This window comes from Schistocerca cancellata, chromosome 1 (assembly GCF_023864275.1).
Source record: "Schistocerca cancellata isolate TAMUIC-IGC-003103 chromosome 1, iqSchCanc2.1, whole genome shotgun sequence".
Taxonomy (NCBI): domain Eukaryota; kingdom Metazoa; phylum Arthropoda; class Insecta; order Orthoptera; family Acrididae; genus Schistocerca; species Schistocerca cancellata.
The window spans coordinates 1,279,192,602-1,279,220,399 of NC_064626.1; the positions used below are offsets into that span (position 1 = coordinate 1,279,192,602).

The window sequence follows — 27,798 nt, forward strand, 5'->3', positions numbered from 1 at the left end:
GAGTAACTATTTTCCTTACTATCTGTGAAACACTGAGAGCAAGAGAGAGACTCGCTGTTGGACTTACAACTGGACATTGCTTGTGACTTTCACAACTCCGCAAGCTGTATGATTATGTGCATGAACCATATCTAAGATAGAAAATACAGAGATAATATTTCTTGCTCTGCAGGAGAACTCGATTCGAACAGGCCTGTTCCTTTCCGGCTGACACCCAACATTGTAGAAGTGCTGACGATGATTGGCATTAATGGACCCTTTACCGCAAGCATCATAGCGACAGCACGGTGTCTTGCACAACCGGCCTTCAAGTTACCCACCTACCTGAGGGCAATTCTTAGGGATGAAATGGCAGCAAGCTATAGGAAGGTAAGTCATGAGCAAGGCATTTATTCCTAAACATTACTGTTTTCTTTTTTTCCGCCTCGGCAGCAGTGTTCACTAAACCACAAGCATCTCCTGTGTCAAACCTGTATTGACTCATGGTATTCAATTTGAAACACTTCTATTGCAGTATTATTGTGTTAGTTTCGTTTCCCACATTTATTTATTTACAGCTTTTCTAGCTTGACAGTATCTTGTACTTATAAATTTAATACAAGTAAAATGTTTTTGACACGTCACTTTATTTTGCTCAAGTGCCTTTTCAGTGACACACATCCTGAGAAATATGTCTCAAATTATTCGAATAACAGTAACAACAATTAACACTCAGTAAACATTCAAATTATCATAAAAATTACAATAATTAAATATCAAGACTGAGGAAGTGTTTCCGAAAGCTGTAGCTGTTTGAAGGTGCTTTATTGGCAATTACCAGTTTCACATCAGTATAGATGCATCATGGTAATATTTCCATAATGTAGTTGGACAATTCGGAGTAGGTATTAAAATCCAAGGAAAAGAAATAAAAACTTTGAGGTTCGCCGATGACATTGTAATTCTGTCAGAGACAGCAAAGGACTTGGAAGAGCAGTTGAACAGAATGGATAGCGTCTTGAAAGGAGGATATAAGATGAACATCAACAGAAGCAAAACGAGGATAATGGAATGTAGTCGAATTAAGTCGGGTGATGCTGAGGGAATTAGATTAGGAAATGAGACACTTAAAGTAGTAAAGGAGTTTTGGTATTTGGGGAGCAAAATAACTGATGATGGTTGAAGTAGAGAAGATATAAAATGTAGACTGGCAATCACAAGGAAAGCGTTTCTGAAGAAAAGAAATTTGTTAACATCGAGTGTAAATTTAAGTGTGAGGAAGTCGTTTCTGAAAGTATTTGTATGGAGTGTAGCCATGCATGGAAGTGAAACATGGACGATAAATAGTTCGGACAGGAGGAGAATAGAAGCTTTCGAAATGTGGTGCTACAGACGAATGCTGAAGATTAGATGGGTAGATCACATAACTAATGAGGAGGTATTGAATAGAATTGGCGAGAAGAGGAGTTTGTGGCACAACTTGACGAGAAGAAGGGACTGGTTGGTAGGACATATTCTGAGGCATCAAGGGATCACAAATTTAGCATTGGAGGGCAGCGTGGAGGGTAAAAATCGTAGGGGGAGACCAAGAGATGAATACACTCAGCAGATTCAGAAGGATGTAGGTTGCAGTAGGTACTGGGAGATTAAGAAACTTGCACAGGATAGGGTAGCATGGAGAGCTGCATCAAACCAGTCTCAGGACTGAAGACCACAACAACAACAGTTGGACAATTACCAGCCTCTTCATCAAAGAGTAGCTCTTGCAACCTACATTCTCAGTTATTTGCTGGATGTATTCCAATCTCTGTCTTCCTCTACAGTTTTTGCCCTCTACAGCTTCCTCTAGTACCATGGAAGTTATTCCCTGATGTCTTAACAGCTGTCCCATCATCCTGTCTCTTCTCCTTGTCAATGTTTTCCACATATTCCTTTCCTCTGCGATTCTGCGCAGAACCTCTTCATTCCATACCTTATCAGTCCACCTAATTTTTAGCATTTGTCTGTAGCATGCCACATCTCAAATGCTTCGATTCTCGTCTGTTCCAGTTTTTGCAGAGTCCATGTTTCACTACCATACAATGCTGTGCTCCATATGTACATTCTTAGAAATTTCTTCCTCAAGTTATCCTTGTTAAAAGTCCAACCACAATGGTGGGGTTGTCATAATAATTGAGTACACCCAAAAGACGCTTGTAAAAAGTGCAAAACATGACTGCTGAATGAGCCAGTCCAGATAACACCACATAGGATATATTATAGGACCCGGTAGACACCAACTGAATGAAAGCGATGAAGTGAAACTTAAAATCCCATGTAATGTGCATGTTGTTGTTGTGGTCTTCAGTCCTGAGACTGGTTTGATGCAGCTCTCCATGCTACTCTATCCTGTGCAAGCTTCTTCATCTCCCAGTACCTACTGCAACCTACATCCCTCTGAATCTGCTTAGTGTATTGATCTCTTGGTCTCCCTCTACGATTTTTACCCTCCACGCTGCCCTCCAATGCTAAATTTGTGATCCCTCGATGCCTCAGAACATGTCCTACCAACCGATCCCTTCTTCTAGTCAAGTTGTGCCACAAACTTCTCTTCTCCCCAATCCTATTCAATACCTCCTCATTAGTTACGTGATCTACCCACCTTATCTTCAGCATTCTTCTGTAGCACCACATTTCGAAAGCTTCTATTCTCTTCTTGTCCAAACTAGTTATCGTCCATGTCTCACTTCCATACATGGCTACACTCCATACAAATACTTTCAGAAACGACTTCCTGACACCTAAATCTATATTCGATGTTAACAAATTTCTCTTCTTGAGAAACGCTTTCCTTGCCATTGCCAGTCTACATTTTATATCCTCTCTACTTCGACCATCATCGGTTATTTTACTCCCTAAATAGCAAAACTCCTTTACTACTTTAAGTGTCTCATTTCCTAATCTAATTCCCTCAGCATCACCCGACTTAATTTGACTACATTCCATTATCCTCGTTTTGCTTTTGTTGATGTTCATCTTATATCCTCCTTTCAAGACACTGTCCATTCCGTTCAACTGCTCTTCCAAGTCCTTTGCTGTCTCTGACAGAATTACAATGTCATCGGCGAACCTCAAAGTTTTTACTTCTTCTCCATGAATTTTAATACCTACTCCGAATTTTTCTTTTGTTTCCTTTACTGCTTGCTCAATATACAGATTGAATAACATCGGGGAGAGGCTACAACCCTGTCTCACTCCTTTCCCAACCACTGCTTCCCTTTCATGCCCCTCGACTCTTATAACTGCCATCTGGTTTCTGTACAAATTGAAAATAGCCTTTCGCTCCCTGTATTTTACCCCTGCCACCTTCAGAATTTGAAAGAGAGTATTCCAGTCAACATTGTCAAAAGCTTTCTCTAAGTCTACAAATGCTAGAAACGTAGGTTTGCCTTTTCTTAATCTTTCTTCCAAGATAAGTCGTAAGGTCAGTATTGCCTCACGTGTTCCAACATTTCTACGGAATCCAAACTGATCTTCCCCGAGGTCGGCTTCTACCAGTTTTTCCATTCGTCTGTAAAGAATTCGCGTTAGTATTTTGCAGCTGTGACTTATTAAACTGATAGTTCGGTAATTTTCACATCTGTCAACACCTGCTTTCTTTGGGATTGGAATTATTATATTCTTCTTAAAGTCTGAGGGTATTTCGCCTGTCTCATACATCGTGCTCACCAAATGGTAGAGTTTTGTCATGACTGGCTCTCCTGAGGCCATCAGTAGTTCTAATGGAATGTTGTCTACTCCCGGGGCCTTGTTTTGACTCAGGTCTTTCAGTGCTCTGTCAAACTCTTCACGCAGTATCTTATCTCCCATTTCATCTTCATCTACATCCTCTTCCATTTCCATAATATTGTCCTCAAGTACATCGCCCTTGTATAAACCCTCTATATACTCCTTCCACCTTTCTGCTTTCCCTTCTTTGCTTAGAACTGGGTTGCCATCTGAGCTCTTGATATTCATACAAGTGGTTCTTTTTTCTCCAAAGGTCTCTTTAATTTTCCTGTAGGCAGTATCTATCTTACCCCTAGTGAGACAAGCCTCTACATCCTTACATTTGTCCTCTAGCCATCCCTGCTTAGCCATTTTGCACTTCCTGTCGATTTCATTTTTGAGACGTTTATATTCCTTTTTGCCTGCTTCATTTACTGCATTTTTATATTTTCTCCTTTCATCAATTAAATTCAATATTTCTTCTGTTACCCAAGGATTTCTATTAGCCCGCGTCTTTTTACCTACTTGATCGTCTGCTGCCTTCACCACTTCATCCCTCAGAGCTACCCATTCTTCTTCTACTGTATTTCTTTCCCCCATTCCTGTCAATTGTTTCCTAATGCTCTCCCTGAAACACTCTACAACCTCTGGTTCTTTCAGTTTATCCAGGTCCCATCTCCTTAAATTCCCACCTTTTTGCAGTTTCTTCAGTTTCAATCTGCAGTTCATAACCAATAGATTGTGGTCAGAGTCTACATCTGCCCCAGGAAATGTCTTACAATTTAAAACCTGGTTCCTAAATCTCTGTCTTACCATTATATAATCTATCTGAAACCTGTCAGTATCTCCAGGCTTCTTCCATGTATACAGCCTCCTTTCATGATTCTTGAACCAAGTGTTAGCTATGATTAAGTTATGCTCTGTGCAAAATTCTACAAGGCGGCTTCCTCTTTCATTCCTTCCCCCCAATCCATATTCACCTACTATGTTTCCTTCTCTCCCTTTTCCTACTGACGAATTCCAGTCACCCATCACTATTAAATTGTCGTCTCCCTTCACTACCTGAATAATTTCTTTTATCTCGTCATACATTTCATCTATTTCTTCATCATCTGCAGTGCTAGTTGGCATATAAACTTGTACTACTGTAGTAGGCATGGGCTTTGTGTCTATCTTGGCCACAATAATGCGTTCACTATGCTGTTTGTAGTAGCTAACCCGCACTCCTATTTTTTTATTCATTATTAAACCTACTCCTGCATTACCCCTATTTGATTTTGTATTTATAACCCTGTAATCACCTGACCAAAAGTCTTGTTCCTCCTGCCACCGAACTTCACTAATTCCCACTATATCTAACTTTAACCTATCCATCTCCCTTTTTAAATTTTCTAACCTACCTGCCCGATTAAGGGATCTGACATTCCACGCTCCGATCCGTAGAATGCCAGTTTTCTTTCTCCTGATAACGACGTCCTCTTGAGTAGTCCCCGCCCGGAGATCCGAATGGGGGACTATTTTACCTCCGGAATATTTTACCCAAGAGGACGCCATCATCATTTAATCATACAGTAGAGCTTCATGTCCTCGGGAAAAATTACGGCTGTAGTTTCCCCTTGCTTTCAGCCGTTCGCAGTACCAGCACAGCAAGGCCGTTTTGGTTAATGTTACAAGGCCAGATCAGTCAATCATCCAGACTGTTGCCCCTGCAACTACTGAAAAGGCTGCTGCCCCTCTTCAGGAACCACAGGTTTGTCTGGCCTCTCAACAGATACCCCTCCGTTGTGGTTGCACCTACGGTACGGCCATCTGTATCGCTGAGGCACGCAAGCCTCCCCACCAACGGCAAGGTCCGTGGTTCATGGGGGGGTAATGTGCATACTTTCACCAATTGCTAACAGACCAATGCGGTGTAAGCAGCCAATGTATTGCTAGCATCCACCGGCTGCTTACATCACTTCAGCCTGCTAGCAATACAGTGGAAGTACACACATTACATGGGATTTTAAGTTTTACTTCATTGTTTTATACAGTTGGTGTCTACTGGATCTTATAATATAATGGATTGTCAAAAAGAAACGAACCAAAGGCATAATTACAGAAACCAGTACCTCTATGTTAGAAGCATTGACCCTGGCTGTTGACACTTGTTCCACTGTGACACAAGGCAGTGAATAGCTGACTCATAAAATTCCCGGGCTTGCGATGTTAACCAGTGTTGCACATACAGCTGTACGTTGTCATCCTAGGCGAATCGTTTGCCCCTCAGACCCTTTTTAACGGGACCAAAAAATGGCGTAACCACAGGGAGAGATGTCCAGACTGTATGGAGGGTGCCCGAGAACCTCCCATTTGACTTTCTGCAGGAGTGGCACGACTGTGTTGGCCATATGAGACTTTGCATTGCCGTGGAGCAGAATGGCCCCACGGGTGAGATTGCCTGGTCATTTTGATTTGATCACTTGGCGAGAGGTGGTCAGGGTTTGCTAGTAATGTTGGGCATTCACTATTGTCCTGCACTGCAAGAAGTGAATCAGAAGGGGGCCATCTTGCTCAAATAAGAACGTCAGCATAGGGGCAAACAATTCACCTCGGATGATGACGTCCAGCTGTACGTGCGGAACTGGTTAACATCACAGCCCCAGTAATTTTATGAGACAGCCATTCACCACCTCGTGTCACAGTGGGACAAATGTCTCAACAGCCAGGGTCAATACTTCTAACATACAGGTACTGGTTTCTGTAATTATGCCTCTGGCTCTTTTCTTTTAGAACGTCTATTATGTATCCTGTGTGGTGTTATCCAGCCTGGCTCATTTGGTAATCATACTTCATACATTTTTAAAAGCATCTTTTGGGTGTAGTCAATTTTTCTATGATAACCCACAATTGTGGTTTGGCTTTTAACGTGTATAACTTCCTGAAAACTAAGACTCCATAATTGTCAATCTTCATTATGGAAAAATAACCATTATAAATCTGAAGACAGGTCTGTGCTGATGTGAAACTGGTAGTTGCGAATAAAGTACCTTCATACAGCTATGTGGCTTTTGGAAACACCTCATCATTCTTGACTTTTAATTGTTGTAATTTTTGTTATGATAATTTGAATGATTATTAAGTGTTGATTGTTGTTGTTTTTGTTGTTTTTGTTGTTGTTCATAATGTCTCTGAGCTGTGGTTGCCCTCCCGATAAAGTTTGTTGTAAGTTATTTGCTTTTGACATTTATAGTAACTTTAAAATTTTGCTTTTTGGCAACCAATATTATCTCTTCCAGTTTCATTACAGGTATTAACAACATTTACAGGTTAGCATTGTCACCATTTCCTCTTTTCTCTACCCTGAATACATAACTTCTCATACTATGATAAGTTTTCCCGGAAGATAGAATATCCATCTTTCACAATATCCATTGTGATGACAAACTGCGAATGTGATTTAAATTGACAGTTTATGTAGATTAATGCAACCAGGCCCTTTGTGAATTTGATGAGTATTATTATAATATTAACTAGTTTTTGAGCCATGACAGGATCACCAGGTAGAGGTTATACTGGAACATTGTTCTCTGGACAATGTGCAACTAGACGTTAGTGTCATGGTACTGTTAAAAATAATGGAAATTTAGCCATAAGTTACCTAAATATTTGCAAAGCAACAAGATTGTTATATTTTTGGATACTTATATTGCGTTTGTCATGGATACCATGAGGCAGTGCAATGTAGGATCCAGAGAATGATGTACATGTGATGAGCCTGCAATGGCTTGAAAACTAGTTAATGGTACAATAAATCAGATCAGATTCTCAAGGTAACTGACCATACATAAGCCAGCAAAGAACATTTGTCACTTCCGCCACACACACTTCCTTGTTGTTGTTGTTGTTGTTGGTTTTTTTTTTTTTTTTTTTTTTTTTTTTTTTTTTTTTTTTTTTTTTTTTTTTTTTTGTGGGGGGGCGGGGAGTTTGTGTGTGCAAGAAATCATCACTTGCTCTTCCAACATTTCAGCTGAGAACTTTCCAGCTATTGCAATTGTGACTTGAAGTCATGCGTAAGGTATGCGACCATTACGATTAATCAGACAAAACCAGTGACTGGCGGAATTATAGAATATATACCAGTTTACATAATAAGAAAGTTGCGTGAGCACTGACATATAGTGCACAAATTTCACAGAGAAAACAGTCAAGTGCAATGACTGGATATGAAAAGTAAAGTGAACATGAGCAAATCGTGCTAAGCAGGGCGAAGTAATCTAAAAGCACGCCAGATGGAGCAGCGAACTTGGTGCTCCAAACTATGTCGGAAACAAGAAAAAATACAGAAAGTAACAGAAATGCTACAGTTAGCTGTGTGTAACAATATATATCATCAAAAATCACACTGTTATTGAGGACAACCCACGTAGTACAGTAAAAACATTAAAATACACGTTGTGAAAAGGGAAGTTACTACTCACCATATAACAGAGGTGGTTAGTCGCAGGTAAGCACAACAAAAAAGACTGTCACTAATATAGTTTTTGGCCAGTAAGTTCTTCGTCAAAATTGGACTACACACACACACACACACACACACACACACACACACACACACACACACACACACACACACTGCACACTCGCACAAATGCAATTGACACACGCGACTCCAGACTCAGGCAAATGAGGTCACACTGTGAGCAGCAGAATCAGTGCTCTGAGACTGGAGTCGTGTGTGTGTGTGTGTGTGTGTGTGTGTGTGTGTGTGTGTGAGAGAGAGAGACTACATGAGTCAACTTACAGTTAGTGATAAAAGTTAGTGATACAAGGAAGGGAAAAGGATATGTCACAAAAAAATTATTTTTACCCAAATTTGTCTAATGGAAGAAAGAAGACTATACAAAAATGCCTTTGACGAGCAAAGCGAAAACAAATATAGAAAGCTTAGAAACCAAATAAACAGAGAATCTAGGAAAGCAAAAGAAAATTACCTCAACAGCATTTGTAAAGAGGTGGAGGAAAACATGGTTAAAGGAAAAACTGACTTGGCCTACAGAACAATAAAACAAAACTTTGCTAAACGGAAAGTAAAATCTTCAGGAACTATAAAGAACAAAGAGGGCAAGGTACTATTTGGATATGACACGCTGAAGAGATGGCAAGAATACATTGAAGAGCTATATCAAGGAGACCCTCTAACAGATAATATGATAGAATTAAGCGAAGAAGTAGAGAAAGAAGAACTAGGGGACACAATTCTGAAAGATGAATTTGAAAAAGCACTAAAAGAACTACCAGATAAGAAAGCGGCAGGTGTTGATGATATACCTTCTGAACTAATTAAGAAATCAGGAGACAAAATGAAAGCTACATTACTGCAACTCATACAGAAAATATACAAAACAGGTGAAGTTCCTGAAGACTATCAGAAATGCATCATATTCCCCATACCTAAGAAAGCATCTACTATGGACTGTGAAAACCATCGAACACTCAGTCTTCTTTCACACGCATCAAAAATTCTAATAAGAATAATTTTGAAAAGAGTTGAAAACCAATTGAATAGCACTCTAAGTGAAGACCAATTCGGTTTTAGAAGCGGTGTAGGGACGAGGGAAGCAATCTTATCTTTAAGACTAATAATTGAGAAACAAATTTCCAAAAACAAACAAGTATTTATAGCCTTCGTAGACCTCGAAAAGGCATTTGACAATGTTGTATGGCCAGAAATGTTTAGAATTCTGAAGAAGGCTGGTCTGAAATATAATGATAGAAGGATAATCTTTAAAATATACCAAAATGAAACAGCCTTAGTTAAGAAGGAAAACAAAGAAGAAACAGCAAGAATAAGGAAAGGAGTGAGACAGGGATGCCCACTATCTCCAGTAATTTTCAACGCATATATCCAAGAAGCAATAGACAAAATAAGAGAGAATATTGAAGTAGGAATAAAACTTAACGGAATGAAAATAGATATGTTGCGATATGCAGATGATATCGCCATAATTACAGAAAGGAAAGAAGATTTAGAAGCCGCACTCAATGAAATGGAAAACACCTTAAAAGAACAGTATGGAATGAAAATAAATAAGAAAAAGACTAAAGTGATGGTGAGTGGCGCCCTGAACTACAATGAACCCATACGAATAACAATAAAGGGAGAGAAACTAGGGCAGGTTACAGAATTTAACTACTTAGGTAGCAAAATAACAGCAGATGGAAGGAGCAAAAGTGACATTAAAAACAGAATACAACTTGCCAAAATAGCATTCAATGGAAAAAGAAACTTACTGACGAGTAGAAATGTTAGTTTAGACGTAAGAAAGAGAGTCATGAAAACCTATGTGTGGAGTACAGCCCTTTACGGATGTGAAACTTGGACTTGTGGAAAAGAAGAAAAGAGAAGATTAGAGGCATTCGAAATGTGGTGCTACCGGAGAATGGAAAAAATCAGCTGGCGAGACAAGGCTACAAACGAAGATGTCCTCAGAAGAGTGAAAGAAAACAGATCTCTTTGGCGAAATATACAGAAAAGAAGAATAACCTTCATAGGTCACATTTTACGGCATAACAATTTCATTAAGAGAATATTAGAAGGAATCATTGAAGGAAGAACTCGCCGAGGACGACCTAGATTAACCTACATTCAACAAGTAATAAATGACATCGGGTGCCAGACCTATGCAGATATGAAGAAGAAAGTTGACAAAAGAACGGAATGGCGTGCTGCTGCCAACCAACCTGTGGGTTGACAACCGAAGAAGAGAAGAGAAGAGGAATTCAGAATTAAAGTAATATAATAAAACCATAGGAATCAATCATAAAACCGTAAGAATGAAAAACCAAAATATATTTCACACAATAATTGAAACTGATAAAATCATATAGTGTTTCCATGAAGTCCTCCAGGTCACGAAATATTACATCAAAGTAGGACCATTACAAGGAATTAATTGAAGATCATGTTCAACATGTCCTGTTTGTATCATAGCGTAACAGCTAGCTATGCTAAAAAAAAAAATAATCATGTAATGCACAGCAAATTAAGGTAAAAATTGAAATTGGATCTGCATAGGGCTAAAGACTTCGCAAGCCCGGAGGATAGGTTTCTGCATTGTCATATACACTCCCTTCTCTTTCCTGCTAAATCTTGTGTGCTAGTGTGTGATTTTGTGTGGTGGAAACTTAATCTATTTTGTCGGGGAATACACAGATACTGAATTCTCTCATCCCACAAGGTGTCAGCTCGACTGCAACAAGTGTCCACCAAGTAAGTAAAGACAAGTTTGCAGCTAGTGTGGTCAGTCTGGCTAATGTTGGGTTTTATTTATTTATTTTCTGTCCATATAACAAAGTTTTCGGACATTGTCAGGAAAATTTAGCTTACATTTCACATATACAGTAAAATATTTACATTCTTTCATAACATCATATGGATCCGACACATGTTTGTACACACTATTTTTCAAAAGGGCACTACAAGTAGATTCCTCTATCGTGTAACACAATTTAGCTTATATTATAATAGTACAGTACACGTAATACAGTGTATAATTACATTCTTTCATACCACTGATAGATCAGAGACATTGTCTATATACACTGTTTTCCAAGATGGCACTACAACTTAAAAGTCCTCTATAGAGTAACAACACTTCTCTATCAATAATTGCTTCAGTCTACTCTTAACATATTTAGATTCACAGGGTAGTGCATTGTAGGAAATTGCTCCCATTCTATGTGGGCTATGGTCCGTTGCCTTTTTTATTGGTCACAATTCTATGAAAATTTTCCCTTCCCCGTGTATCATAGTTGTGTACATTACTGTTTGTCATATTAAATTCAGGATTTTGTTTCACGAACATGACTGTCTGCAGTATATACGTCGAGTACACCGTAAGAATTTTATATTTTCTAAAGATATCTCTACAAGGCTCTCTCTTCTTTATCTTGGCTACCATTCTTACTGCCTTTCTTTGAACTGTCAAACGGGGTGATTTCGGGCGGTTTTGTCGTTATTTTGATTGTAACTTTCGTATATATTGTTAGATTAAATTGATTTTTATGGAAATGGTAGGGTATATGTGTAACGAATAAAATATCCCATAACCAGAAAGTGTATGTGTAGGTATATTTATCTGAGGCAGTTAAATAAAGTGTGCGAAGGACACGTGTGTTTTTTAAATCTCTGTCCGAAGTTACAGTATATAAAAGGTGAATTTGGACAGTTACTGCCTTTTTTAAAATTCTGAATGCTTTTTATTTGATTTTGGTGACATTTTACACATGGTGGGAGATTTTCCAGCTTTCCCTTGATATTTGAGAAAAACAGCTTGTTCACTTCTGCACGAGCTCGTTTAATATTTTCGCATAAGCGAACGGAAAGATCTTCTGACTGTCGTTTGCGGAATAAATGCATCCATTCTTCTCCTGGCAGATTATTACAAAATTTCTTCTCTTTTCGGCCAGATTTATCAAGCTAGCCTTTAAATAAATATCCAATATCCAATTTAGTGATGGGAAATCCCCAATGTGCAGCCCTCAATATATCTTGCTTCGACATTTGTTCTTCTTTATTTAGCACTGGCTGTCCTCCCATTTTTTTCGGATGTGCTTCCTGCGCTTTATTTTGTAGGGTTGATTTAGGTATACCATACAAATCACACGCTTTTCTGTTCGATAATTGACCACTCTGAATATCACGAACCGCTTTATCTAAAACTTCTGTGTCATAATTACACCATACTGTAGCACCTCTCCTGCTATTATACGTTCTTGGCATTGTCCAAAATCACCCCACACATTACACAGTTTTACAAAAACCGTTGTTATTTTATAACCTTGCACGAGAAACTCGACAAACTCGTACAGAAATTGTGTGCCCGACCGAGACTCGAACTCGGGACCTTTGCCTTTCGCGGGCAAGGAAGCTTCATATCAGCGCACACTCCGCTGCAGAGTGAAAATCTCATTCTGGAAACATCCCCCAGGCTGTGGCTAAGCCATGTCTCCGCTATATCCTTTCTTTCAGGATAGTTCTGCAAGGTTCGCAGGAGAACTTCTGTAAAGTTTGGAAGGTAGGAGACGAGATACTGGCAGAAGTGAAGCTGTGGGTACCGGGCATGAGTCGTGCTTCGGTAGCTCAGTGGTAGAGCACTTGCCCGCGAAAGGCAAAGGTCCCGAGTTCGAGTCTCGGTCGGGCACACAGTTTTAATCTGCCAGGAAGTTTCATATCAGCGCACACTCCGCTGCAGAGTGAAAATCTCATTCTCGTACAGAAATTGTCTCAATGCTGTTAGCTACTGAGTGCATCGACAATTACAGTTTCAGTAACTTCCCGCTCGGTGCAGCAATAGAAAGTTTCCAATTTACAATAATGCATGGATTCTTAACACTGAGACTGTTTGTCAATTACTCACCTAGGGAAACAACTGACGCAAAATAACAGTTGTGGAAAGCAATAAATGCTTTCTTCCGCTTAAAATAACTGGCGCACGGATGTTAAAATAAGTAACTGTTTGTTTCTATGCAGTGGCGAAGAGCAAATATGCCATACTGTCCGAATTCATCCCAGTGTCCGAAATCACCCCGTTCGATGGTAACCTAAAAAATCTATCTATATGAATGGCTGGTGCTGCACCCCATATCTCAATACCATACTGAAGGTGTGAATGAATCAACCCAAGATATATTTGCCTTAAAGTATCATGATACAAGAAGGCTGAGACCCGTTTCGGTAGATACACATTTCTATTGATTTTCTTGCAAATATTGTCTACATGTTCTTTCCATGATAAGTGTTCATCAACAACGATGCCCAAAAATTTATGTGAATTTGCATATGCAAGTCCCAGTGGGGATGTAAATACAGTATCAATTATGGCAGCATTATAACTGAGGATGAACTTCATTAGTACCGTTCTGTCTTTATTTACAAGAAGCTTGCTTACTATGTAAGGTATGCAGACAGAGTATTGAAACTGATCTCGGTACTGTTAGCTGCAGACTGCGTATCACTGCCACAGCTGATGAAGGATATGTCATCGGCATAGCTTACAACCATGCAATTTTGGGGTTCAAATAAGTTATTTACATATATAAGGAACAGAAAAGGCCCTAGTATGCTTCCTTGAGGCACGCCACATTGAAGTGTCCTGAAGGTTGATTTGGTTGTTAGGAGCTGCTCATTGTTTTTATAAGTTAGCTTTACACACTGTTCCCTGTCTTCAAATAGGAGGTAAGTAGTTTCAAGGCTAGTCCTCTCAACCCGCACTCTTCTAGCTTACACAGAAGAATGGTATGATTCACAGTATCAAAGGCTTTACTCACATCTAGGAAAGTGCCTAATACCTTGTCACTTTTGTCCAGCTTATTTAATATTTCATGTACCGTATTTACTTGAATCTAAGCCGCACTTTTTTTCCTGTTTTTGTAATCCAAAAAAACTGCCTGCGGCTTAGAATCGAGTGCAAAGCAAGCGGAAGTTCTGAAAAATGTTAGTAGGTGCCGCCACAACTAACTTCTGCCGTCGAATATATGTAGCGCTACATAGGCATGCTTTGTAGACACAAAGATAAATACTGGCGCCAAAACGTCTGCGTCAACAAATAAATTTAAAAAAAAAGGTGGAAGACGAGCTTTTTTTCTCCGTCCCGAGTTTCGACCATTTTCATACATTATCCAACAAATTCCGTATTGTTCATCTTCAAATGTAGCAGAATTTCAATGTACTACGAAAATACGACTGGCAAGACTGTTTGGGATGTTTGTCAATATGGCCAACTCTACGTACTGAATTTTTTCCTACCTGTGAGAAGAGATGGTTGCTAATAGGAACCTGATGAACTGTGAATCACATGCAGTATTCTCTTCACCATAAGAATAATACGAATATAAACATTTTGCCATGTATTCTTTCGTGTTTGCTGGTATCTCATTTAAATCCTGTCTGCCTAATAAACTACGAAACTATAGAGAGAGACAACAGCAAATGCGGAAGAATATACGTATCGTGTCATGTTTATATTCGTATTATTTTTATGCCTAATAGTGATACAGTCAGAAATGAAGCACGGCAACTGACTAGATTTTTAAATCAAAGATGACTAATTTCTGTGCAGAATTTGATGTACTAAAGAAGCGGCCGCAAAGATTTTCAAACGGAGAAAAATTTTCACCTAACTCTCGTTCAGAACATGTTCTATCATACGCAGTCTATTATTTGGTTCTTGTTGATCATTATCAAAGAAAGCAGTAGTGTAAGTAACAACAAATAGCAGTCTCTTGTCATTGTTTCGCTAATGAGACGATTCCTCTCTTTTTTTTTTTAATTGTAAGCTGTGGTAGCGCGTACAAAAGCAATCCATGCCGCGAGCAGCGACAGGCCGTAAACACGCACTATCAGAATGCGACAAACAGTGCATGGCACACTACAGTAATGCATTTTCAGCTTAGAGTGGCGTAAACACCTATAACAAAGAAAACGGCACTTATCAGATCAAAGCAAAATAAGCAATAGATTCAAACCAGACGAAGCACGTGAAAAAGGAAGGGTACCCGTCTAAATAATGACGGTGTGCCTGACGCATAGCAATGGCTACCTGGTAAAGCTTAACTGCTAAGCTTACCACTCGAACCAAACTACTGTAGCTGTATCGTCATTCATTCGACCTAAATTGTGTCTCATATTACAATGGACCATCATTCGACCTAAATTGTCTCATATTACAATGGACCAACTTTGTTTCGATATGGAGGTGCGGCCTAAAACTTTTCTCTCCCCTTGAATTTCGAGTCTCAAATTTCAGGTGCGGCTTAGATTCGGGAAATTATTATTTTTTTCCTTTATTTAGAGTCTCATTTTTCAGGTGCGGCTTGGATTCGAGTGCGGCTTAGGTTCGAGTAAATACGTTATAAAAGATGCTACTGCTCTGTTGTAGTAGATCTCCCTTATCTAAATCCATTTCGGGTTGTTTAACAGATGTGTTTGGTAAAATATGATTCAACTTGATTTAGTATTACTCTCTCTATCAAATTGCCTAGTTCTGAGGTTAATGCTACTGGCCTGTTGTTTTTAGTGTCAGATTTTAATCCCTTTTTATGTACTGGTATAGTTCGCAGGAGAGCTTCTGTAAAGTTTGGTAGGTAGGAGACGAGATACTGGCAGAAGTAAAGCTGTGAGTACCGGGCGTGAGTTGTGCTTCGGTAGCTCAGATGGTAGAGCACTTGCCCGCGAAAGGCAAAGGTCCCGAGTTCGAGTCTCGGTTGGGCACACAGTTTTAATCTGCCAGGAAGTTTCATATCAGCGCACACTCCGCTGCAGAGTGAAAATCTCATTCTGGAAACCTCCCCCAGGCTGTGGCTAATCCATGTCTCCGCAATATCCTTTCTTTCAGGAGTGCTAGTTCTGTGGACATCAGGATCCTTACCAAAGCGCAACACAGGTATCTATGCCTGAAGATAGGTTGCAGCATGTATTCTTATCGTATTTGGCCCCTGGTGCAGTAAAAGAGTGTAAGATATTAGAAAGGCAAAGGTACAAGTAGGTTTCTGCCCACAGAAAAAGCTTGGTCTTGGTTTTGCAACACAATCTTAGTAATGGAGGTAACAAATTTAATAATTCAGGGGTTTATAAAATTGTGTGCGGCTCCTGTGACAGGATCTATGTGTGTCAGACTGGGAGGGACTTCATAACAATGTTTGGAGAACACACACGCAGAAGTAATAATAGTGGACTAGGCTGCCATTTAAAAAGGAAGGACCATGTTTTACCCTTGATGAATGAAGGTTTAAAAATTTTCCACATCAAGCCTAAGGGTAGGGATGTTGATATCTTGGATTAACTCAAAGTGTGTATGCACCACAAAACAGATCCTAGCACTGTAATCAACGAGCAGAATTGGTTTCTAGCATCCTTGATGATGATACTCATTTAGGAACTGCTGCTTTTATGACTCTTGTTCATCATGCTTCTGTTTGTTTTATTTCTATATGAATGGATACTGGGTTTTGGGGTGCCTATGTGATCCATTATGAAAATGTGTGTCTGGCTTTCCAAGTACAAATGTAACTGATGACTGGGTATCACAATCCTGAGCACAACATGCTCCTCTCATGACAGTTTTTGGTGTTTTTGAATAAAGATTTGGTTGGTTTTCTCGTAATATTTAATTGCTGTCCACGCAATTTTTGTTCACAGTGATTCTATATGAAAGGATGTCACACTGAGATTACTATTTGCCAGTGTACTTTTATCAGTTTTGGTTATTGTGTGAAATATATTTTGGTTTTTCATTCTTAAAAATGAGAACTGCATCTGAGCTGTCCGGAATGCAGTATTCCGTTGTGTAGCAGCTTTTTAATGAATGGGTTTATAATTGATTCCTATGGTATTTTTATCTGACTTTAATATTGAATTCCTGTTCTTATGTAAAAATTTTTGCAAAATTTCTCTTCCATCCATACCTTGTATCACTGACTCTAGGTTGAATCATCTAGTCTGTATAAGCTATTGATATGATTTGTTTTGCCATTTAATATGTATGTATTTTAATGTACTAGATGGGTACATTCCGGTAGTGTGGCACTGAGACCCTGTGTACTGTGATTTTTGATGATATACATTGTTACACAAAGCTAACTGGAGCCTTTTTGTTACTTTCTGTAATTGTTCTTGTTTTTGACATTGTTTGGAGCACCAAGTTCGTAACTCCATCTGGCAGGCTTTTAGTTTACTTCGCTCTGCTTAGCATGATTTTTTTGTGTTCACTTTAGTTTTCATGTTCACTTGACTGTTTTCTCTGTGAAATCTCGTACATTATATGTCAGTGCTCATGCAATTTACTTATAACATAAACTGGCACATACTCCACAAATCTGTCTGTCACTTGTATTGTCTTAGTGTGTTGACTGTGAAGTATTTTTGTGCTCATGACGTTTGTATTTTTTAACAGTGTGTCTCATGATGGGCCACACCCGAAACATGCAATAAAGAGTATTAGATCCAGTACAACATTTTTTTTGAACACCCGAGACCTGTTGTTAGTGACCAGTCAGCATTGTATATGTTTATTGAATTTCCAGCTGTTGTCAACATGAGTTAGAGATGGACCTCAGTGGCTTGTTTTTCCATTGAAATGTTGATGCTACATAACTAGTTTGACGTTTGAGAAGAGCGGGAATGTGTATTTACTGAAGGACCACCTATGCAGATTAAAACTCACAGGTATATCCAGCTGCCTCCATCTTTTGCAGATTGTGAGCCCTCTTAAAATTTTGGTTCACAGGTTTGATTCTAGGAACACCCTGAATGAGCTGGTGTACACCATGAGGTTGTATACAGGAGAAATGGACACCCACATCAGACTCGAAACACCAGACCGACCAACCCCAGGAGATGCTATAAAGATATAAGGCAACTCTTCACTGCATGACATTTTTTTTATTTTTTTACATATTTTTTTTAACATTACCAGTATTTTGAAGAAACGCCAAGTGAAGGTCTACCATCCACCAGACAAGATACGTAGCAACTGTCAAGTTGGCTGTTGAACCATGATTATAACAGCTACACTATGTTTCGCATCTGAATTAACACACCTGTGGTACATGTCTTACAAACCATGCAGATATGTTTTTAAAGGAAATTTTACTCCAAGTTAATAGAGTGTTTTCTACCAATAACTGTTCAAGTAGTTTGGTTCATGCCTTAACATGTTGCCCAAAGCTGCTGAGAGTCACAGTGATTAGAGAGTGCCAGCATTCATCAAATTGTAAAATTCCATCTAGAGTGTCACACAGCAAAAGTCCGAAGGGATCACCTGCAGTTCTTGGCACATTCGTGTCGTGTAAATACTTTCTGACAACACTAAAATGTTGTAACAGCATTTTTATTTTCAGCCTGATTGTGTATCACAGTAAACCAACATATCGTCTAGAACATTAATGTAGGGCTACAGCTTCCATGCAAAGGTTAGAAACAAATTTGGTTTTGATATTCTGAAACGCTTTGTGATACACTGAAACACTAAATATGCAGTGAGATCTAAGTGCTATAGTTTGTGTGCAACTCAGTTACATTCCTGTAGAGTGGCACTGAAGCACTGTGGACGTATATTGAGGAGGTACTTCATGGACAAGAACGTCATTACAGGCTGTAAGATTTGTGGTTTTTATTTGTTTGTGGCAAGGTGACCTCCATTCTCCACAACCACACTTTTCATTTAAAACATGTGCCAACACTTCTGGAGGGGATGATTACAAAGTAAAGACGTTTTCACTCCTGGTTATACAGGGTGAAAAGTATTTAAACCAACAAGCTCTGGGAGGTTGTAGGGGACAGAAAAACAAATATTTTCCCCTAATGTCATTTTTTCCTATGAGGAGTATTTAAACCGGTAGGGGAAGATTTCTCTGACAGCAAATTAATTAAACGAACAAACACTTTTCCATTTTTTTATGACCAAGAGACAACACATTAACACAACCCAATTGCAATTACAGTAGATTTTCAAAAATGCCTCCATTGACACATAAACAAAGGTTACACCATCGGATCATGTTCTGTCTGACATGGGCAAAAACCCCAGGAGTATCCTCAATTGTTCATGCTGCTGTTACTATCCGGGCAACCAGATCCTCTTCTGATACAACAGGAGTTGCGTAAACAAGGTTGCGCATCTCTCCCAACCCAAAAAAGTCCAGAGGGGACATATCTGGGGATCGAGCAGGCCATGGTACAGGACCACCTCTGCCAATCCACGTTTCGGGGAACCATCGGTCCAGGAATCGGCGCACACAATGACTGAAAATGTGCCGGTGCCCCATCATGTTGGAACCACATGTGTTGTCTTGTAGGGAGCGGGACATCTTCCAGCAATTCTGTCAATGCTCTGGCGAGAAAATTGTAATAGTGCCTGCCATTTAATGGCCTAGGTAGCAGATACAGCCCAATTAAACAGTCCCCAACAACACTGACCCACACATTAATGAAGAACTGCACTTGCTGAGTGCTAGTAACTGTGGCATGTGGGTTATCCCAACTCCAAACATGCGATTGTGCATGTTGAAGACTCCATCATGCCCGAACATTGCTTCAACGGTAAACAACACAGAGGATGGAAATGTAGGATGCAATTCACACTGTTCCAGGTGCCACTGTGAAAACTGTGCTCTGGGTGGACAGTCAACTGGTTCCAGGTTGTTGACACGCTTTAAGTGAAATGGACGTAACAATTGCTCTCGAAGGACTGTTCGTACATTTGTCCGATTCGTCCCCATGTTATGTGCAATTGCACGAGTGCTGATTGAAGGATCCCACTCCACATGCTGCAAGACAGCTTCCTCAAATTGCAGTGTTTTTACCGTGCGACGACGCCCTGTCCAGGTAATCTGCTAAATGACCCGGTCTCACGCAGACATTGGTACACCGCAGCAAAGGTCGTATGATGCGGGATACGGCGATTACGATATTGTTGTTCTTAAACCCTCTGTGCAGTTCGTCCGTTGTGGTGCGCTATGTAGTACGCACCAATCATATCAGTGTACTCACTCCAGGTGTATCGCTCCTTTAGTAAACAGAGACAATGCACTACTACACTGGTGGACAGCAGTTACCTACAACTGAAGAACGTAATATGCCCTCTAACACCTGAAGATCGTAACACTGCCTCTAACAATTAAAGAGCATAATATGGCCTCCACCGGTTTAAATAATCCTCACAGGAAAAAATGACATGAGGGAAAAATATTTGTTTTGATGTCCCCTACAACTGCCTAGAGTTTGTAGGTTTAAATACTTTTCACCCTGTAAAAATTGCATAAATAAAACTTTGAGATTAATTTTAAACTATTTACTAGATGCATAAAACAACTACTTTTTGCTGTTACAAGTAAGAAATACTTTGCTCATGGGACTGACTTTCAGCTTGAGCAGTGAAAGTTCATTGCACAGTTTAACCACTTAACTGTTTTAATTTGGGACATTCCTGCATTCCCCAGGGTTCTATTCTGGTTGCAAGTATGGGATGGATGAGACGGGTGTAGAATAAATGAATTTATGTTTGGTTTACAGTCATGAAATTTTTCAGTATATTCAAAATATGTTTTGGAACAACATAATTGTAAAATCATTGGTCAGAAAGTTAAAAATTTCTCTTCCAAACAGTGAGCATCACACAGTCCAAAATCACACTCTTGGATTGGCAGCGTGATAGGTTTGTGATATTTTTTGATGCACAAACAGTGCACATTCTTGCTTGTTCTCCATTTTGTTTGTAGCTAGCATATATGCTGGATAACATCTTTCAATAAGAAGGAGAAGATCATTATAATTTGACAAGCAGCCTCACTTCCTAGATCGATCTTCCACTTCTGGCTGGTGCTTCAGAACCAGTTTATCAGTCAATCTCCGAATTATTTAATTTTATGCTTCCTGCTGGTCAGTGTGGACAATTCAGCTTCATTTTTACAATGCCCTCTTGAGTTGCTTACCAGAATGCTATGGTGTGCTGCACAACTTTTGCAGGGTCTTTCAGTATATTCCTAATTACTACACACTTCTGGCCATGAAAGCATACATTCCTAATCATCCCAAGCACACCTGTTTGATGATCCAGTGATATTTAAACATGCATGTCTAACATCTGCCACGTCTCCACATTATAAATAGTTATTTTATAAACTTATAGAGAGAACACTGAAATAGTTCCAATGATACTAGCAATATGTGGCACCTACTGTAAATAGGTACAATAATTAATTATGATGCCAGAAACAAAAAATACAGGGTAATGTACCAGAATAAAATATTACATCAATATCAAGAGAGATGTTAATTGGCTAAGCATAATATTATACCAAAAAGAGTTAAGGGCTTAATAATTTCAGATCATTAAATTTACTATGCTAACATACATTGTTTGCTTTACTTGCTGTGTTGCAGAAACAAGACGATACGAAACAAGAAATTTTACCAAACTCTGTACCTGAGGAAGTGAAGGGTGATACATTGATCGTCATGGTGAATCGTGCAGTCGCAGCAATTATGTCGAGAGTTAATTGCCTTGCTAACTTTGATGGTATAGAAAGCAAGGTATGATGATTCATTAGAACATTATTTTAAATGGACACATTTAGCCATCTACTTTGTTTCTAGATTTATTTATTTATTTATTCATGGAAAAAAAATTGTGTGTGTCGTCATTATAAAGTGTTGCCCCTGATTTCTTATTTATTACTCTGAAGTAAACAGTAGTCTCATGTGTCCCATTTTACTGTCATTACTACACAACAAAGTCTATTTTTTTTTACATCACTTTGTGAGCTTCACCATCATGATCGCAACCACATATTCCTGGTAAACACTCATTAAACAAGTGCAGCTCTTTTATCAAACTTTGTAAATGTTTTTATTAAATTTCTTAACTTCTCTATTGAAACACTAATTCATTATTGAAATCATATACTATAGCAGCTTTCGTTAATTTTAGTGAAAAAATTTACAGTTTTGTCATAATTTTGTTTCAGGCAAGTAGCTTGGTCAATACTGCAATGGACTACAATAACCTTTGTCGTACAGACCCTGCATGGCATCCATGGCTTTAATGTATTGTATGTGTGACGAGAGATTAGTTTTTGTAAAACTGTAATTTTTTGTAATAAATTATTTGTAATAGATGTGGTGGTTTAGAAATTAATTGTTCTCCAAGATCCCATGTGTACATTGTAAGAAAACTGCATTGGCCTTGCACTTGGTAGTTCTGCTTGATGCTGTAACTTTTTTGTCCAGCGGGCAGTGGAAAGTGTGTCAGTCTGGTACCTCATTGTAATGTATACCAGTAACAAATTTATTTGCAAGTGCTACATGGACAAGAGTTTAAACTTCAGGCAAAGAACTATTAGGCAGACACAGAGGACATTGATTAAATGTTATAAGTGGCATGTATGATCATGTCTGTAATTTTTAGATTTAGTATACACATTTTAAGATGAGGAAGACTATCTTGAAACTTGTGTAAAAAAATACAGCCTTAAAATAATAGTTGTGATGTTTTGCTTATGAACAGAGACTGGATTATACGCATCATAAAACCCTTAAAATATTACGTGAAAATATGCATGAAAAGTTTCGAAATATCCAAGATCAAATAATAAAAATACATGGTAATACTACACGCATTGTATCTCAAAGTTGAATTTGTGCATATCAATTATGAGGAAGAGTGCCGGCCTCATGAAAAATCGGTATATTTAGAATGCTGATATCATTTTCTAAATACGTTCTGGTAGAGGTTATGAAGGGGACCTTTCTGGGATTATTTCCTAAAAATTTGCAAAATGGGGATGCATACCATGTTTCAAGAATTGTTTCTTCTTTGCTGTTGTTGTTGGTAACAAGCAGATGTGATAAGAGTTTGAGTCACAGCGAAACAGTTCATATGTACAGGACCAACTTCGAGATAGATCACACACAGAGGGGCATGCTCAAAAACTCCGTAATATTTTATTAAAAAAAAAATTAGAATCGTGAATTTTTTAAACAGCATCAACTTTTAATTAATACTATTTAACCAAAGCATCAATTACTATTTAGTTTACATTTTTCTACTATTGTAAACATAAACGACCAAGCACTGTTTCAAATGTTCGGTAGTAAGACTATGTCTTCAATCACTCAAAACTCTTTTATAAGCAAAAAAGGGCCATTCTACATCAACTGAGGTAACTGGGCAGTGTTTGAATTTGGATGCTATGTTGGCACTTATTGTTTCTTGTAAAGTTGACCTGTCCCATTAATGAAACTATCAATTTGGCACAAAGGTTCAAAGCCTGGGTTATTGTTTAAAATGCTTTTAAGCTTTTCTTTCAGTTTTTTTGGGAATACCCCCGGCATGGAGGAGTTCACTAGAATAATTTTATTCATTAACTGAATAGATTCATTCAATGCCAAACCTTGAGTTCCAGGCTTTTTAATACTTGCAGGATATGGGAAAAATGACTGCTAATCACAGCAATGTCTTTTTTAATATTGGAATCATTAAAAGCTTCCTTGCACTGGCAAACTGCCAAAGCCTCTGCACTATCCAAGTCATTTACTAGCGCTCTAATGGCCTCGAAATGTTCATTGTGAAACAACATAGCTTTCGCTCACATACTCTAACGAGTTACCACTGGTTCGGCAGGTAAAGGCACATTTGGTAGTTTTTTTTTGTAGGCCTTGATGCGAGCAGGAACCTTTAGAAACACTTTCTTTGTGGGTGAAATCAGTTTGTCATTTACAAACACGGAACCTACTTCTTCAGCAAGACGACTTACTCCACGAGCAAAGCACGTCACATGAATCAAATTGGGATAAAATATTTGGAAGGCTTTCCTGCTTTGATCATATAAGGAGCAGCATCTGAAATAAACACAACACCATTTCGTATGCAGAAGATTCGGGAAATATTTTTCTAATACCCTGATTTACAAATCTGGCAATCATAGAACGATTTACTTTTTCAAATTCTTTGCAGGCCAGGAAGAAGAAGACTCTTCTTTTAAAGTACCAACAATTAAATTTGCAATGTAATGGCCACAAGTGTCTGTAGTTTCGTCAGCTGAAATCCAGATAACGCTGTCCCATAGTTCATTGCATATTTCTTCCAGAACATTTGCGTAAATTGTCGGTATGTAATTTTTACGCAATGGTGATTCATCTGGTATATTTTGATTTAAGCAATATTTGTGTAGGAAGCCTTTGAGGATAGGGTTTGTAAGTTTGTGAAGAGGAATATTGCTTGCAGTGAATGCTCCTCATAGATCCATGTTAAACTGACTTTTTTGAGTACCTCTGGACAAATCCCTCTACTGCAACTTTCTGTTGTCAGAAGTTGTTGTTGTGGTCCTTTCTACTCCGTTCCTGCGATATGAAGACTTGTCTTGACACGCTGGTCTATTTGAAACTATTTTTTGGACGAAATGTGTTTCTCGCAAACTTGGCAATATAAATCAACTGCATCACATGTAATGTTCCAGGATAGTCAGCTATCCACGAAACGCCATTTCTTTTTTTGGACGGCTCGGTGCACAACACATTACACACTACACATCGTATACGCGTTCCACTGTTTAGAAGTAAATAGAAAACTAAACTGAAACAATGCACATGCGATCTAACTGTTGCCGATACGTACGGTGTGACAGTGGCGGGGATTGACAGTAGGTGCAGGTGCAGGAGCGTTGACTCTGTGTGCCTGTTCCTGTTCCTCTTCCGTAATGATTCCACTAGGCAGTGGCCTCTCGGTTAGCGATTGCACGCAATTCTAGGTTGCAGTCAATCTGAGACATTAAAACTAGATGGAGCAAGAGACCGCCCGTTTAAATTTTTAAAATATTGTAATCAGAACAAAAATATGCATCGTCAGTAGTTTTTAGTTACAATATGCAATAACCGGTGAAAGGGAGCAAAATATACAAATGCATATGCAACATGCAAATGCATATAATCTGGTCTCTACTTATGAGAATAACAAGAAGGGCGTTTAGATAAGGAACGAGTTCATATCTCCAAGTTTAATTATCATATTGAGTGAAATGTGGTTTTGAAGAGATTTTGTGTGAGGTCCCCCCCTATCGGATGCGCTAGTTTACAAATCGCTTTGTTCAGTTATAAAAATGCCACTCAGGCAGCCACTTTCATAATAATTAGTATTATATTAGCATTGTCTTCTCCACAGTGCAATATGTGGGACACGTCCATAACTTTTGTTATGAGAGCACAGTGCAGACTGCTCCAGTTGTTGTTGTTGTTGTTGTTGTTGTTGTCTTCAGTCCTGAGACTGGTTTGATGCAGCTCTCCATGCTACTCTTTCCTGTGCTAGCTTCTTCATCTCCCTGTACTTACTGCATCCTACATCCTTCTGAATCTGCTTAGTGTATTCATCTCTTGGTCTCCCTCTACGATTTTTACCCTCCTCGCTGCCCTCCAATGCTAAATTTGTGATCCCTTGATGCCTCAGAACATGTCCTACCAACCGGTCCCTTCTTCTTGTCAAGTTGTGCCACAAACTCCTCCCCAATTCTATTCAGTACCTCCTCATTAGTTATGTGATCTACCCATCTAATCTTCAGCATTCTTCTATAGCACCACATTTCGAAAGCTTCTATTCTCTTCTCGTCTAAACTACTTATCGTCCATGTTTCACTTCCATACATGGCTACACTCCATACAAATACTTTCAGAAACGACTTCCTGACACTAAAATCTATACTCGATGTTAACAAATTTCTCTTCTTCAGAAACGCTTTCCTTGCCATTGCCAGTCTACATTTTATATCCTCTCTACTTCGACCATCATCAGTTATTTTGCTCCACAAATAGCAAAACTCCTTTACTACTTTAAGTGTCTCACTTCTTAATCTAATTCCCTCTGCATCACCCGACTTAACTCGACTGCATTTCATTATCCTCGTTTTGCTTTCGTTGATTTTCATCTTATATCCTCCTTTCAAGACACTATCCATTCCGTTCAACTGCTCTTCCAAGTCCTTTGCTGTCTCTGACAGAATTACAATGTCATCGGCAAACCTCAAAGTTTTTATTTCTTTTGTTTCCTTTACTGCTTGCTCAATATACAGATTGAATAACATTGGGGAGAGGCTACAACCCTGTCTCACTCCCTCCCCAACCACTGCTTCCCTTTCATGCCCCTCGACTCCTATAACTGCCATCTGGTTTCTGTACAAATTGTAAATAGCCATTCACTCCCTGTGTTTTACTCTTGCCACCTTCAGAATTTGAAAGAGAGTATTCCAGTCAACATTGTCAAAAGCTTTCTCTAAGTCTACAAATGCTAGAAACATAGGTTTGCCTTTCCTTAATCTTTCTTCTAAGATAAGTCGTAAGGTCAGTATTGACTCATGTGTCCCAACATTTCTACGGAATCCAAACTGATCTTCCCCGAGGTCGGCTTCTACCAGTCTTTCCATTCGTCTGTAAAGAATTCGCGTTAGTATTTTGCAGCTGTGACTTATTAAACTGATAGTTTGGTAATGTTCACATCTGGAACAATCTGAATTTTGTACATAGGTGTTGATGTCAGGGAGAGCACTCAACTGTATCGAGACAAAGAAGGGCCGCTTGCATTTCACATGACTTTGAATACTCTTGCAATTGGTAATCTATGTCAATGCCAAATTTTTCTATAGTAGAGAGCAATACAATGACGTTAATTGAAATCTTCACCACCCCCAGTACAAAAATTGTAACTTTTCAAAAGGAACTGTTGCTGACATCTAACTCCAAAACATTCTGATTCAAAACACACTGTATGCTGGATTATTATCATTATTCCCCCCCCCCTCCTCCTCCTCCTCCCCCCCCTACTCCTTCTTCCCCCCCTCCTCCTCCTCCTCCTCCTCCTCCTCCTCCTCCGCCTCCTCCTCTATCATCATGTACAGTTTTCACTCTCTGCACCTGCGTCTAGTACCGTAGAAGTTATTGTCTGATGACTTAGCTGATGTCATATCACCCTGTCCCTTCCTCTTGTCAGTGTTTCCTATATATTCCTTTCCTCACCAATTCTGCTGAGAAACTCCTCATTCCTTACTTTATAAATCCACCTACTTTTTGACACTCTTCTGTAGCACCATATCTCAAATGCCTCGATTCTCTTCCGTTTTGGTTTTCCTGCAGTCCATGTTTCACTACCATACAATGCTGTTCTCCAAACATACATTCTCAGAAATTGGTTCCTCATAATAAGGCCTATGTTTGATGCTAGTAGACTTCTTGTGGCTGGATGTCCCCTTTTTGCCAGTGCTAGTCTACTTTTGATGTCCTCCTTGCTCCGTCCGTCATAAGTTATTTTACTACTCAGGTAGCAGAATTCCTTAACTTCTTGTACTTTGTTACCATCAATCCTGATGTTAAGGTTCTCATTTCTGCAACTTTTCATTACTTTTGTCTTTCTTCGATTTACTCTTGATCCAGATTCTGTATATGTTAGACTGTTCATTCCATTCAGCAGATCATGTAATTCTTCTTCAGCTTCTCTGAGGGTAGCAATGTCATCAGCGAATTTTATCATTGATATCACTTTGCTTTGAATT

General features: G+C 39.0%; 1 protein-coding gene across 1 annotated transcript in view; it reads left to right on the plus strand.

The window, feature by feature from the left end:
• The window catches only part of LOC126146787 (transformation/transcription domain-associated protein), a 508,296-nt gene extending 485,913 nt beyond the window's left edge, over nt 1–22,383 (plus strand). Inside the window, exons 66-68 of the mRNA XM_049915647.1 lie at nt 173–369; nt 21,650–21,799; nt 22,234–22,383. Of these exons, the coding sequence (XP_049771604.1) occupies nt 173–369; nt 21,650–21,799; nt 22,234–22,311 (425 nt within the window). The 3' untranslated portion in view covers nt 22,312–22,383. The remainder of the gene's footprint in view (nt 1–172; nt 370–21,649; nt 21,800–22,233) is intronic.
• The last annotated feature ends 5,415 nt before the right edge of the window (nt 22,384–27,798 follow it).